Below are 15,435 nucleotides of genomic sequence, written 5' to 3'. Positions count from 1 at the left end.
GAGAAACGATTTGAAAAGGGGAAGGAATGCACTCTTGTTCCTCCTAACTAATGCACATTCAAAATAAGAGTTGATCTATCTTTAGCCTCTGAATGGAACAAAAAATCCCTTCACCTCAGGTTCAGGTTTGGAATTCCCACAAGTGCAGCAGTATCAAATTAAGCTGTCAGCCACAGAGCATGACAGGTAAATAAGTAATAGGTTGCATACGTCAGCCATGGCTGAGCAATGAGGAAAAAGAAAGACAGATTAAAAGTCAACTATGTATTTAACTATGTATTTTGCATGTGTGTGTTTGGGTGGAGAGCCCTGTGGCTGCTGGAGATACAAAAGCATTTTTGTAGTTGTCACGCACAATTGTCACCGATAACAAAACAAAGAAGAAGCCGTGACAAGCCTGACTTACATTAAATAACTGATGGTCATTAACAACATCAATAACAGGTTTTGGAGAGTATTACATAATGTACTATTTCAGTCCAAAACACACCAGACGACCTTAAAAAGTCTAATTATCTATGAAAAAACAGCATCACGTATTTAATTAATTAAAGATTTCAGCTGTAGACAAACACACACAGCTGAGACTATACAGGATGTTGTTAGATTTCGGATTTATTTATTCATACTATATGTTTTGAATCAGGAGTCGAGTGATTTGAATCCTCAACAACCTGCAAATTGAGCCGTCATCCCACTGATCCGTGGCCTTCATTTCAACCAAGTCAGGTGCTGAAATGATTAAAGTCAAAAGAAAAAAATGTAAATTTGCACACTTCCAAAAATTGTATTGATGCAAAGCTTTGACATACAAGGTCTTTGTGAGGCATACGTAACAGATTTCACACAGTGGACGACCTCATCTGCTTTACCCGGCTGTGGGACTGGATGTGCACACTACCCCCTTCTTTTTTTCTTTAAACAAATTCTAACTCTTATGGATGTATTTGCAGTTTACAGTAGACATTGTTGAAAAGTTGAGGAAGAGGTTGTACAGACATAAAGAATAATAATCTTGCACATCATGCTAGAGCATCAGTGACTACAAGTGATTGAAAGTACTTTAGTTTAATATGTAAAGGAAATGTAGGATGAACAACACGTATTTGTGCAGAAGAAAGACTATTTTAATTCTCATCAATTTCAATGAGAGTTCAGTTTGCTTGCTTGTTAACAAAGTGCAGGGTCACTTTTCTGTCAGCACATAATTGTGTTTGCAACATCCACAGGATAGTTGCACTAATCGTCTCCAGTTCCCTCTTTGATGGATGTCATAAAAAACAGAAACCAACAGCAATGGCTGAAATGTTGTTAGTCAAACTCAGAGTTCAGCAAGAAATCCTATTTCTCCAGTGGATTGGTTAGACTGCTGTTTCTGTGTATTTGACAAGAGAGTGCTGGCAAATTCGGCTTTTACCATCAAACAATTCTGTACAATCAAAAGGACAAGAATGTCATAACCAATAATACATTCAAATTGAAAAACGCCAGGTTTTGCAGATGAACATTTCGTGAGCTGGAGCTTTAACAATTCCTCGCATCCTGTTAGTTTTACGAGTAATTACCCATGGTCCAGGAAGTAGAGCTGTTCTGAACAATGCATGAGTCATGTATGACGGTCCCAATAACAATTGCTTGGTTTAGAAATTGAACAATGAACATAATAAGGAAGCAGTGTACTTTGCACCAGAGATTATGCGTTCAAGGTGTCTTCCACCAGACTGATTACGCAAAAAGGGGTTTCCAACATGCAGGAAATCTTATCGTTTTTGTTCTTGATTCCGATCACTTTCATTAAACCCCATGCATATGAAAAGCTAGAAAAGAACTGCAGGAGATTATGTGTCTATCCCTGTGCAAACCTGAACCTCATGAACATAGACACAATTTGCACAAAGCAAATGAATATGAAATAGTACGAAACAATCTCAGTTCTTTACAAACATCCATGGACAAAAGACAAAGTTGGCAGTAAAAGAGCAAAGAAAAATGCAGCTTTCTCATTTAAGAGACTTCCTGTCTGAGTTCCACTCACCACCACTGAGAGCCAAAATGATTGAGCTTGCACGCACAGCCGAGAACTGTTCTGGTATTTGTTCTTAAACCAGGGAACTCTTTTCTTATCATCTTTACCGAAGCATTAACAAATATTTAGGCTTTTCATGCATTAAATAAACAGACGTCAATGCATTTTAAGCATTTTGAGTGTAAATACAACTGTGATATGTCTTATAAGGTCAAATTGTTTTTTTCATGTATATTTCCTTTTTTCACACAAAGACCAATTCAGTTCAGAGAGCAATAAGCTTAATTGGAGACATGCTGTATGGACAGCCTATCCGTTTGTCCTCCCTTCATTCATCCATTTCTGCATTCACATGTTGACATGTTTAGCTTTTAGACCGTAATGCTGCGTTCGACACCATTGACTATTACATCCTATTACAGAGACGAGAACATTTGTTAGTACTCATAATTCTTCCATCATTATTCTGCTCTCATTATATGAATCATTTCTGTGCATTGAATGTGGTGTAACTCTGTCATGTTGTTCATTCTCTACACATGACATCTATCACACTTCCGTCCATCCTTTTGGGGGAGTTTTTCCTGTACCGATGTGAGGATCCCGGGACAGAGGATGTTACAGATTGTAAAGCCCTCTGAGGCAAATTTGTAATTTGTGATTTTGAGCTATACAAAATTAATTGAATTGAATTTACACTCTAAAATGCTTAATTACATTCTATTTTTTTTTTTTAATAAATGAACTGATATTTAGGTTCTGGTCATGATTGTTGTTGTTACACACAAATACAGATATTTCCTTGCGGTCCTTACATTTATCCAAGTGACTAAGCCGAGCAAGGATCTGAAGTTATTTCGTTTTCTTTTCCTTTTCCCTTTTTGATCTGAATGAAAAGTTTGGAAAAATGGCCAGCAGAGCTAGTCAAAGGTAATAGGATTGTATTTTGAGCAATGAGCAATTGGTCAGCATTTAAGGAATCAAAATCTGCTGAAATGTCAAGTTCGGAGTTAGAGATAAAATCAAAATATTTCCTGTAGTCTCAATATAGCTTTAATTTTTGTGTACAGAGGATCCCTGTGCATAAACTGGACTGTTCCAACAATAAACGATAAACAATAAAGTACAAATAGTATTATTACACATAAAAGAGATGTTTGTACTGAGACATTTACAGAGTGAGACTGTAAAGGTAAAGTTTGGTTTATATTTCGTGGGGATCGTTAACAGTCGAAAACAGCGCGGACAAAAAGGCTCCAGCATCTCCATGTTGCAGGTAAAACACACTTAGCAAAGAAAAAGCTTATAATTCACCTGGAGCTCTTCTTAAACTTGCAGATTCTGTCACAAATTCGGAGCATGCAGGAAGCATAAATGTGCAGAGCATCAAAAAGATTTCATAAGCAAAGCTGACACGAACAAAGTCAGTCCTTTGAAAGTCAGAAGGAAGAAACTACAAATGGAACATGTTGCAATGCTGTCAATGCTGGAATTAACAACAAACATTGTGACGGCAAATACTTTGAAACAGTCCGCGGTACATGAACAATGCGATACTGTCAGTCTCTTTCAGCACCTCTTGTTTGTGCTTCGTCTTAAAGTGTGTTATACCTTACCTAACTACGCTCAACAGGAAGTAGAATTCTACGTTGTTAAAGTGCACAAATAGCCAACATAGTCACCTCGAGTCGCTTTATGTTACTATATAGCAGGGGTATTCCATTTAAATTCCAAAAGTTTAAATTCCAGATTGAGAAAATGTCCTCGGGCAAAGGTCCGGAACATTACAATAATATCTAACTTGCGCTATTTAGTGATATATATATATTCAAGAAGCCTCTTGAAGTAGTAACAACGTCTCTGTGTAGTCAACAACTGTCAAATCAAATAAAGAAAGTACACATCAATTATATTTTAACAATTATTATTCTCACTTTTCAAATTGAACTGGATGGATTATAAATAATACATAGAAATACATAAATAAATGTTCTTCTCATTTCAAGTAAAATAAGAGCTGGATTACACAATAACTGATATAACAGAAAGATTTTGAAAAATGTGCATCTTAAAATAAAGTACTTCATTTCAGACAAATTAATTTCACTGAATTGTCCTGCAGCTTTAAATCCAGTTCATTCAGGTGTGAAGTGATGTCAACACTATTAACACTTGTTTCAGCTCTATTCTCTCTGTTTACATCATTGTTGGGCAGTGAATTCATGTGTTATGATTCTGATCATATTGGGCTCTTGGGTTTATTTTCTGTGTCTTCATTCAGATGTGAGTGGGAACTTTTGCTCAAAAGAGTTGTGCTTTGTCTCGTAGTGTCGCTTCATTTACTGCTTTTAATAATCGTCACGATCTCTGAACATATGAGACACACTGGCCAATTGGTGACCCCTGCTATAGTATACAATTTAAGATTGGCACAATTCTCTGACAGCTGCTGCAGAGATATGGATTACTGGAATGACACAAAGTACTACCATAAAGTACTGGTCATAAAGATAAGCCAAGTGACATATTCCGGGCGGCCCTCTGATGCACACCACCACCACCACCAAGATGCTGGTGCAGAGCCAGCCGGTCTGGGCTCATACCAAACCAAGATAAAAGGTAATTAGGCACCAAAACGTACGCAGTTAATAATCCAGGGCACTTGAGGTAATTCAGGCTGCGACCATTTGAGGCTATACCACTCAGTACACACAAGAAAAAAAGTGAGATGGCTTTGTCATTATGAGAACCTCACCATGTGGACAGCAAACGCTATAGCCTGAGGGTGACAGCAGAGAAGCAGCCCTGTAAAACCTAAAAAACGTTCACAGGCCTGAAACGGTGTAAATACCAATGGGACAGCACTTTGCTGCAACATATCATGCTACCCTGACAACATCATAACATGTCATGTCCAATTGTAGGTATTTAATATACTTTTTACTCCCTGATTTGAACGTCTTCTAGGCTTTTGCCTCACGAGATGATGTATATAATTGTCAAATAATCTATTTACTGCACTAATCTATAATAATAATAATGATAATAATCTATGCACGTTGAGGCTGAATGCTAATATGCTACATTTATCATGTTAACATGCCTACATTTGGCATAGTAAATATGTTAACATGTTAACATGCTGACATTCAGCATGTCATGGCAATAGATGAAATAGTTGTTGAGATTTTTCAGTCCACACCCCTGTGGCGGAACGACCAGCAGGCCGACCTTGGTGTGAGGAACTGAATATGAAACTTGACTAATATTAGATATTGAGAACAAGAGCAGTTCCTCTGTGCTGAAAACAAATCCTATCTTGGTGGTGGACCCTGTCAAATATAAGCTTCAGTACACGCTGTGCAGAGCTCAGGAGGGAGGACATTCAACTAGAAGCCTGAAGATAACACATGATGGCCTCGCTCAAGATCGCTTTGCTTCTCTTCGTTTGTCTTGAAGCCTGTGGTGAGACTATAATTAATTGTACTAGGATGATGAATTATGAAGTGAATAGTAAAAAGTCAAGTGATGAGACATTACAATGAAGATTATTATTGATGAATATTTCCCTCTGCAGCTCTGACTTCGGCTTTCAACATCGATGGTTTGCAAAATGTTCCAGATGCCCTGAAAGCAGTAAGTTTACTATTTTGATTTCTTGTTATATTTTGCATTCAAAACATGAACAAACGACACAAAGTATAATGTGTACACACCTTATCTTACCGATAAGAACGCACTGAGACACGACTCACCAAACAACAAATATAACTTCAAGTAAAAAAATACATTTAATTACAAGAAATTCAGGAATCTTCCATTAATTCTTAGAAAAGGTTTATGAAAGTATTTTGTATATTGAGTGCTAAAAGTGTGTATTATCATCAAAATGTATTTAAAGTATCAAAGTAAAAGTATATGCAAGTATAAAAGTACATGTTATGATTACATATACGTAAACACGTCATAGGTTGAGCTAGTTTAAAGATAGATACAGTATGGGAGTTCAACCGTCACAGTGACAACTGAGATTTGCATTTCTTCAAAATCAAGAAGTGTCTTCAATTTTGCACAGTTCCACTCGTAGAATATTTAAAACTGAAAAACAACTTTCACATGTCTACTTCCTCATGAAACACAACACATCTCATGCATGCCAAGAATGAGGCCCCCACGGTGCGTAAGTGATTAAATTGGTTTAAAGTTTAAAGATTAATTTTCCATTATGTGACTTCTACTTTATAACCAGACCGGGGACGTCTGCCAGGACTGCACCCAAATATTTGAACTCCTTGCTGACATGTTTTCCAATGCAGACCTCCAGGTGAGTACAATAGTGGACCAAGCAAAGACATCCCAGAGGACTAATATTAGCTCACTGACAGTATTATTGATTCTGTTTATGTCTATATGCACAAGTCAAGATTAAAATGCACACTGTGCTAAGCTCTGTGGCTGAATAGTTTTCATTAAATAAAAAACACCTTCAATTCCACCTGTTCTTTTATTAGCTGAGGCCTGTTCTTCACATTCAGTGCATTCAAGCATGCACAACAAAGTTAAGGTCCCCTTTTCTTTTTGGTACAAAGCCACTTCCTATTTTCTGTCGAACAAAAAGTTGAAATCAAATGTTGAAATGAAAGTTTCTCGCCTGATCTCAAAGATCCTCTTTCTTCTGAACTTCATCGGGTCCCATCTGAGTCCAAAGAGAGAAAACTTAAATTGGTTCATTTCTATGATTTTCAAGAAGTAAACAAGAAGTTACAGAGAGATGTGGTTTATATAATGTAATTTTGCTATGAGCACCACAAAACTAATTACATTAAGCTTAAACTTCCACATGTGCATGCTTAGATACCACTAGGGGTTCATGGTACTACAAAATAGAATAACATAAATAGTGTTAAAGACATAACTAAGACGCTGTGGAATTTAATCTTATGGAGAAATACATAAAGGAACCAATAAATGGTGAAATAGATAATTTAAACTCAACTAATTGTGAAGTTTTTTTATTCTATTTCCATCCAAGCAAGGTTTTAAAATGTCCTTCCACAAAGGTTCTTTTGTTTTGTTTCTTGTGTCACAAATGCTCCAATGTAGCCAGCTAGTTAGCTGCTGTTATGCTGAAGTAATCCGCTATAAATAAGCACCAGACACCGCGTGACAAGGACTTTCATTTGTTCTTAAAGTGAACGCTGTTGTTGACAGCTTATATTTTCAGTTACCTCGGCAGCTTTGTGACTCTGATGATGTTCAACTCAAAAAGATAGTTTTCATTAGTATTCATTAATATATATTGTATGCATGTAAGGTATTGCTAGGCCTCCGTACTTTTATTGTTTGTGTCTGGTTTTTTTTTTTTAATGTATTTGTCTCTATGGACCCTGAGTCTGAAATAATCTATCTATGCCTGTTGGTTTAGGCAGCTTGTGTACATTTTTGCCTCAAAGGTGGAAGCTAAAACTCTTCCTTTAAAGGGTCATTTTGACCAGTCATAATGCAACTGGGTTTGCATTGCACCTATTGCTCAAAGATGTAATGCAAGTGACAAGGTACACCCACTATCTTATTGTCTGTTTAATGTTTTGCAACTTTAGTGAGGGCTGTAAATCTCCAGTCCAGACCATGGGATTTAAGAAAGGGAAACCGAGTCATTGAACAACATATAAGACAATTCATGAAATCTTGGCAGGAAATGAGTTACTTAACTACAAATGTAGTATGTTATCAATAATAGCTCTTAAACTGTTCACTCAAGCCTTTAATAGAGGTTGAAAAAGGGAATGCTGTCTCCTGTCAAAAATCCTGTTTAGATTTATATCAATAATATTAATATAATATAGCTTTGTCCTGAGGTTTAAAGAACACACAGCACATAATTCAGCGCTTCTTTTCAGAGAAAGATGATGGATGGCATTGAACATCTGTGTGACCACCTGCCGGGACCAGCTAGTACTGCTAAACTCTGCAAAGACGAGGTGGAGAAGATGCTCCCAATGGCCATCAACTTCATTGCTGGTATCGTAGTAAGTTGCATGCTGAATTGATCGTCTTAGTTGAGGTTGATAAAGTATCAGTGCATCCTGTAGTCTTTGCTGTCGGTGTGTTCCTGATGAGATGTCTATCCTCAACACATCTCTTTCGCTGCAGAAACCAGCAGAGGTCTGCAAAGTCATTGGACTCTGTGGCTCCTGTGAGAAGCAGGAGAAGATGCTCAGCTATTTCGTCAAGGAGGCCCTTCAGGTTGCTGCGAAAAGTGAAAATGTCAGTAAAGTACAAGTTCGAGGAACACATTTGAAGATAATACGTGTTTATATGTGTGTGTGTGTGTTTGTGTTGTGCTTTACTCCTTCTGCTGTTTGAATCAATCAGCTGCAGTCCACAACACAATGCACCTTCTGTGTTTTCCTGATCAAGACTTTGGAGGACTTGCTCCCTAAAGAAAGGACCGAGGTGAGTTACGCTCACGCAATGAAAGAACACACGTGCACAACCACCAACACACATGTACGTAGACACCTAAATGCCTCCAGATGGCACTGATAACTTTTGGCTGACACAATGCAACTTCCTCTCTGTCACTTGTTGCAGGATGCCTTGATCAAGCTGCTGGAGGAGATTTGTCATACTTTGCCCTCCGCCTACCAAGATGAGTGCAAGGACGTGATTGGCAGGTTCACCAAGACGGTGCTGGATGCGATCCTGAGCTACGCCACCCCTCAGGCCATCTGCACTCTCATCCAGCTGTGTAAGGGGCAGGAGGCTCCTCTTGTAGGTCAGTCTGCCTCTCCTTCCGTGTTGTGTGCAGAGCTTCATCTGCAAATAACTTACTTCATCCATCCTCCAGTTTGTCCATCGTTTTTTAGTAAACCGTGCCAGTGAGCAAGCAGGACAGACCCTAAGGCTCCCGAACTAGTACGCCTACATTGAATGCATCATTAGTGTGACACGTTTGATTATTTAAAATGGCCACAGTGAGAAAGCCCTTTTCAATTTACAATTATATAAAACAGAACACATTTGGTCGCATTTTTTAGAAACTGGAAGCAGCAAATGTTTACTTGATAAAGGACGATTCATCAGTTCTCAAAAAAGAAGTGATCTGCTGTCTTTCAACAAATCTATTAACATTCTAATGACCCTGTTTTTTGTTTTTGGCACTCTCAGACCCATGCACTTTGGCAACCTACAGGTGCAGAGACATGACTACTGCCCTCAAATGTGGAGTAAGTAAAAGACTATCAAGCAGTGAACTTGGTTATCTTCTGAATGCTAAGTAGTGATCCTATTTGTCTTCTTTACGCAGACTCTGTATTACTGTCAGAAATTTGCCTGGAAGCCTCTCGACACACTTTAAAATGTTACGGTAGGTAGAATTTTATGTCATTTTTGTGAGAACGTATCTTAAAACTAGAACACACAACCTCACGTAAAATGTCTCCAAATGTTTCTATTTCAGGGTGGGCCTAAAAAATACGAGTCAAACTCAGTGTGCCCTTGGACGACCCAGATCTTTCAACATCAAACTGCAAATATTACTCGTACTGCTTGACAAATGTGACATTCTGTCTCATAGCATTTCTTTCTGACACTGATTTGATATCTTACTGCATTTTTGGATTTTGCTCCGTATTTACTGTCTGCTTTGAGTGAAGAACACCAGGACGTAGCTTTACAAAACATCACGACAAGGGACAAAGATAACTTCTGTAGTAAAAGGAATGTGGATCAGATATGAAAGCTCAGCTGTCGGATCAGAAAGTTGAATTATTTGTATAAAAGAAAGACATTTCACAAATATTCCGTATACTTGAGAATTTTCTATTTAAAACTTTTTTACTCTTTTATACTAACCACTATATAAAATGTTTCAGGGCTTCATCCCCTACATTTAGTCAGATTATCTGACTGAATTAAGTAAACATCACTGGATGGGTCTTCTATTCTGCCAATAAAGGAGCATTTAAAAAAATTCGTATTTATCTTCTCTATATGAACTCGTCATAAACTGGCATTCTAATACAGTTTCATATCAGCACTCTGTATTTTTGAAGGCAACTGTTTTTGGTGGTCTTAATCCCAAACCTGGTTTTAGTAAAAGTCCAACTTCCATGGTAAGGGTTCTGAACCTGAACTTTAGTATTTGCAGTTTTAACGTAAAGAAGTAAGCGTGAATTATTGAGCGTAAAGGTGTGTAGAGAGTAGTCACTGCTGTTACTCAACACAAGTATAAAAACTAGAATAGAAACTACTCAAGGTTTTGTGTCAATTTATATTCTACCCGAGGATGTGATCATCTTTAGAGCTTAATCGCATTGATACCTACTTCTGCCATCTTGTTTTACCATTTTGGTTTCCATATACACAACATTGTTATTTGTTGTTGGCCAGAACCTTCATATACAAATGATAATTTTTCAATGTACACCGAGACATGAAATCACTCGAATCTGCTTTATGATACAAAATAAACAGCCAAAAGCCAATGACCACAAAGAAGAGTGCAGTTTATTTTTAAAGGGTTTCAGAGAGAAACAACAAATCAGACTCCTCAGTAAGTGTTATTGAAGAGTAACCTCAGGGTAGACACCGGGGGAGAAGTCAGCAGGTAAGGAGTTAGGTATTTGAGGTAGGGGATAAGGGCGTTGCAGAAAATGAGAAAAGGCACTTTTTCACATTCAGCAGCCACACTAACAGACTTACTTCTGATCATTTAAAAAATGATTCAACAAAAAAAATGCAGCTCGACACCCCCCCCCACAGGAGACCATGTAAACAGGCTGGTTTCTCTGTACAACACCAACCGATCATTTGTCTCTTCTGTGGATGAGCTAGAGGATGCAAACATATTGATGACCACTCAGACTTGAAATGCTCTCAGCGCCACTCCAACGGATCCTATCTAAGCTTTCTCTGCAGTACACTCGAGGTGAGAGTCAAGACGAGATATCAGTGTTATCAGAGTAGAAAACATAAAATATTAACTTCAGCATTTTATGCGAGGACAAAGTACCAACCGTGGTGATTTTAAGATACCTCACCGCTGGCTAAGGCTCATCTCTGCAACTATATTGTGAGGATGCATGTCAAGGAGGAGGGCAACTGGGGAAGCATTTGAGGCATATACTGTGTATTCAAGTCCTTGGCACACATCTTTTGTCCATCTGAATTTCCTCACTAAGCTCTCGACAAAAAGCCTTAAAAAGAACAATGGCAGGGACAACCCTGACAACTCTGCATCGCTTTAAGTGAACTAATCAGGAAGTATCAGACTTGTGCCATCCATTGGGTATAATGTAAAGAATGTTTTTTTAAAAACTACTTTACTAAAAAAGTAAATGAATAAATTAAAAAAGAAACGCTTCAGCTGCAAGCTCAACATTCATTTTGGAACTGCTATACATTGAACATCAAAATAGAGGCCTTTTCCACTCTTGGTGACTGTGAGAGCAAACGTTGCCGTTCAGTTCCAGTGGAAGATTCAAAATCCACAAACATAACAGAAACATATTCCATTGTGTTTGTGAATCATTTCACATGGTCCCACGTCCTCATGAGTACAAAACTAACTCTTCTGAGCAGTAATACGATGCGTTACATTCACTACGCTGACTGTGTTACTGTGTTGGTCGGTCTTTGGCTCTACTCGTCATGTTCTTCCGTGCCAGTCCACTGTTCATGTCGTGTGCGGGTGAGACCGAAGGCGTCAGGACGGCCCGATTATGAATCACACTGCTCTTCTTGGCAAGACCCGGCCTGTGCAGCGTTCAAGCGGTAGGATTGGCCAGGCGTCCATGCTCGACGAGGTACTTGGTAACCGGATTTGTTCGGGTCCTATGGTCTGACCAATTGGTTATCCTGACCCTAAATCCTCGAGCTATATGCCCGACCTTAACTAATCGTCTCCGTCTAAACCGGCTTCACAGGGCGGGTCTTGCCAATAAGTGCAGTGACTCATAACGTGTCGGGACACTAAACATGTGCGACCGTCACTCAGTTGTCCTTCCTTGCTGGTCAAACCGCTAGGTCCCACAAACAGTCAAACGCCATTCTCCAAATTAAAATACGATTTTGCCGTGTGATGAAAGCAGCCCCTGTCCAGAGGCGACTGAGCCGGGTTTCTCTGTAGCTACACCCAGAGTCAGTCCCAGGTAGGGGGAAGCGAGTACTGCACCGTGCCTTTATCTTGGTCAGTAGAAGATTGACACATTTAACATTTTATGGAACATTCACATGACATTAAACCTACAAAATAAATTACAAAAATGGAGTGATTTCATCGCGCAGCCCAACATAACCACAAGGTCATTAGCAGCTTCTGACTTCTCTGTAAAACGTCAGAAAAAAAATGGCCTGAAGGGACAGCACAAATTAGGAAATGTTTCGTATAAATTGAGACGAATTTGGCCCTCTTAGTTCCATCAAAATTTCAAAAACAAAGGGGAAGGGTATGAGGGGAACGCAGCTGATGGTTTTGGAGTGCTAAACTGGAAAATAACATGTTGCCATTGAAGAAAAAGCGACATAGGATTCCAACCACTGATCACTTATATAAATAAACTTCAGTGAGATTCTGAATTTAGAAAGCTGAGGAATACCAGAAATGTCTTACAAAACACCATCAATACTGGTTAATGCTTGTTTTGGTAATCTTGCTATAAATATGGTTTAAATATATACTGCAGAGATCCACTCATAACTAGCAGTGTCCCAAAGTTGAATAGAAGCTGGCAGCACTGCTCAAATCTGTACGCACAATGTATCCAACATGCTTGTTCAACTTAATATCTGCAACTGAAATACTTTTGTTATCTCATAAAGATGTGTAGAAAACTAAGAGGTGGAGAAAGGACATTGTTTTATGAAGTAGAGGCTGTGGTGATGTGGCTGTGTGTGTGTGTGTGTGTGAGCAGAAAGAGGGGGGAGGGGGAGGAGAAAGGAGGGAAGTAGACAGACAGGTGTATCTGTAGTACACTTGAGGCCCGTTCAAGGATCGGAGGAGGGGTTCAGTATTTCAGCTTCTTGGGCACCTCCCATGAAAAGAAGTCACGGCCAAAGTGACCATAAGCTGCTGTGCGCTGGTAGATTGGCCTCTTCAGGTCAAGATCCCTGAGACAGAAAAAAAAAAAAAACAATTTCAAGAAACCTGAAGCATATGTTATATGTTTGTTGGCTAACATCTAAAATTAGACAGCACAGGATACCTCACGATGACTCCAGGACGGAGGTCAAAGTTCTTCTTCACAATTTCCAGCAGCTCCTTCTCGCTCCTCTGGGAGGACCCAAAGTGGAAGATGGAGATGGAGAGTGGATGGGCGATTCCAATAGCATAGGATACCTGAAACAGATTATGTGGACATTATGAATTTAGCTGAAACAGGAGAGACATTTAAAAAACTAGCAAGAAAAAAAACCTGCTACTAACTACTGTAATACAATGATTTGGGGCAAGTTATTCCTTCAACACTGATTTATTGTACGCTCACCTGGACCAACACGCGCTTGCAGAGCCCAGCTTTCACCAGAGATTTGGCCACCCAGCGGGCAGCATAGGCAGCAGAGCGATCTACTTTTGTGTAGTCCTTCCCAGAAAAGGCTCCGCCTCCATGAGCACCCCAGCCACCGTAAGTATCGACAATGATCTTACGCCCAGTCAGACCAGCGTCACCCTGCGAGAAGAAACACGGGACTTTGAGGTTTATGCACATTTAAAGACATATTTTTGATTGACATGATTTTGTTCTGTCTAAGGACAGCATTTTAAATATTTGTCTTGTGAATAACATAACATCGTAAGGTGTCAAGACTTGGACAACATGTGTTCACTGAAAATCGGTTCATTTCACTTATCCTGGTGTGACTTAAACACAGTTTAAAGACGTTCTTGTCTCACCTGCGGTCCTCCAATGACAAAGCGTCCACTGGGCTGCAGGTGGTATACGGTTTCCTCATCGAGGTAGCCGCTGGGAACCACAGCTTTCACCACCTGCTCCTTCAGACATTTGCGCATCTCATCCAAACATACAGCCTCATCGTGCTGCACTGAGACCACAATGGTGTGGACACGCAACGGCACCATGGCTCCTTGATCCGGTCTGTACTGAATAGTCACCTGAGGGGGAAAAACAGTAGTCTACAGTAAATGAAATATGTCTCAGCACGATGTCTTTAAAAGTGTATATTTGGAAAGAAAACATATAAATCAAATATTAGTCAAATTGCTTGAGTGAGCACACATACTTTGCCAATAAAAGGTGATTCTGATTCAGGGTTTTATCTTCTAAACAAAGCAGATGGACTGTGTGGACGTGGAGGTACCGTTTCCTTGTCCTACCTGAGTTTTGGAATCGGGTCGGAGCCACGGCAATGTTCCATTTCGGCGCAATTCAGCCATCTTGGCGTTGAGCTTGTGAGCCAGGACAATAGTGAGGGGCATGCACTCCTCCGTCTCATCAGTGGCATATCCGAACATCACACCCTGGGACAGGTGCAGTCACAAATCACAGCATGAATAGAGGTCAAAAATAACAGAACATCAAGAACTTGGTTACCACCCCATTTCTGGCTACAGGTACCCAAGCTGTGGATCAAACACAAACATATGAACGCTCCGACCTGGTCACCGGCTCCCACGTCCTCCTCTTTTCGATCCAGGTGAACACCCTGAGCAATGTCGGGGGACTGCTGCTCCAAAGCCACCAGCACATTGCAGGTCTTATAGTCAAAGCCTGCAGAACAAGACAACTGAACCTCAGTAACCGGTTACACCTGTCAATCCTCACCAAGCCTCCTTCACATATGAACTTTAACTTAAAAGCTGGCAACAGGACATCACCTGGGAGGTACAGAGCTTCCAGCGCATCCTGACAAAATTGCCTAACAGGTTTTACCTTCACTTATTGACGATATAGGGAAATAAAACAGTTATTTCAGACACTACTCAGATTACTCACACCCTAAAGGCTTCTAAAATGTAATTTTTTTTCCTGGCTTCATGGTGCATAATGATAGTGAACTCTTGGTTATTGACTTTCTACTTTTTATAATGCAATCCGGGATCATTCTCACTAGATATTCTGACAGTTCTGCTACTACTTTCCGAGATGAAACCCTTTGGAAGATTTAATGCAATCCCATGTGTAAATCTTAATATTCATTGACACAAACTTGAATCATTGCACAGAGCAATGCTGAAGTTTGAAGCGAGACCTTCTAAGTGATATCGGTGTACCTTTGGAGGAGTTGTCATAGCCTATGTGTTTGATTGTGTCCCTGACAATCTTCTGGTAGTCAACATTGGCCCTGGAGGTGATCTCCCCCGCCAGCAGGATCATCCCCGTCTTCGCAACAGTCTCTGAGGACACAATGTCATACAGTGTGAGGGATATATATATATATATATATAT

General features: G+C 39.6%; 2 protein-coding genes across 2 annotated transcripts in view; one reads left to right on the top strand and one right to left on the bottom strand.

Annotated features, from left to right (window-relative positions):
- The first annotated feature begins 5,390 nt into the window (after positions 1-5,390).
- Positions 5,391-10,001, top strand: sftpba (surfactant protein Ba). Its single transcript, XM_031855852.1, has 10 exons — positions 5,391-5,491; positions 5,604-5,662; positions 6,276-6,350; positions 7,927-8,055; positions 8,180-8,293; positions 8,402-8,482; positions 8,621-8,804; positions 9,197-9,255; positions 9,336-9,395; positions 9,489-10,001. Exons 1-9 carry the CDS (start codon positions 5,437-5,439, stop codon positions 9,384-9,386), a joined length of 807 nt encoding a protein of 268 aa, XP_031711712.1. The 5' UTR covers positions 5,391-5,436; the 3' UTR covers positions 9,387-9,395; positions 9,489-10,001.
- A 168-nt stretch (positions 10,002-10,169) lies between these two features.
- The window catches only part of mat2aa (methionine adenosyltransferase 2Aa), a 7,643-nt gene continuing 2,377 nt past the window's right edge, over positions 10,170-15,435 (bottom strand). Inside the window, exons 3-9 of the mRNA XM_031855851.1 lie at positions 15,261-15,383; positions 14,645-14,757; positions 14,364-14,507; positions 13,923-14,141; positions 13,516-13,698; positions 13,234-13,367; positions 10,170-13,138 (exon numbers count right to left, since the gene is read on the bottom strand). Of these exons, the coding sequence (XP_031711711.1) occupies positions 13,036-13,138; positions 13,234-13,367; positions 13,516-13,698; positions 13,923-14,141; positions 14,364-14,507; positions 14,645-14,757; positions 15,261-15,383 (1,019 nt within the window). The 3' untranslated portion in view covers positions 10,170-13,035. The remainder of the gene's footprint in view (positions 13,139-13,233; positions 13,368-13,515; positions 13,699-13,922; positions 14,142-14,363; positions 14,508-14,644; positions 14,758-15,260; positions 15,384-15,435) is intronic.

The sequence above is a fragment of the Anarrhichthys ocellatus genome, unplaced genomic scaffold, assembly GCF_004355925.1.
Source record: "Anarrhichthys ocellatus isolate YVR2014 unplaced genomic scaffold, GSC_Weel_1.0 scaffold16, whole genome shotgun sequence".
Lineage (NCBI taxonomy): Eukaryota > Metazoa > Chordata > Actinopteri > Perciformes > Anarhichadidae > Anarrhichthys > Anarrhichthys ocellatus.
Note: the sequence above shows the minus strand (reverse complement) of the source record. Positions and strands in the feature narration are given on the sequence as shown.

What these genes read in the sequence shown, in the direction of transcription:
- sftpba (XM_031855852.1), top strand. Translation starts at nt 5,437, where the DNA reads ATGATGGCCTCGCTCAAGATCGCTTTGCTTCTCTTCGTTTGTCTTGAA. An exon ending in CGTTTGTCTTGAAGCCTGTG is followed by an intron (nt 5,492 to 5,603) that starts GTGAGACTATAA and finishes TTCCCTCTGCAG; the next exon opens with CTCTGACTTCGGCTTTCAAC. An exon ending in ACTTCATTGCTGGTATCGTA is followed by an intron (nt 8,056 to 8,179) that starts GTAAGTTGCATG and finishes CTTTCGCTGCAG; the next exon opens with AAACCAGCAGAGGTCTGCAA.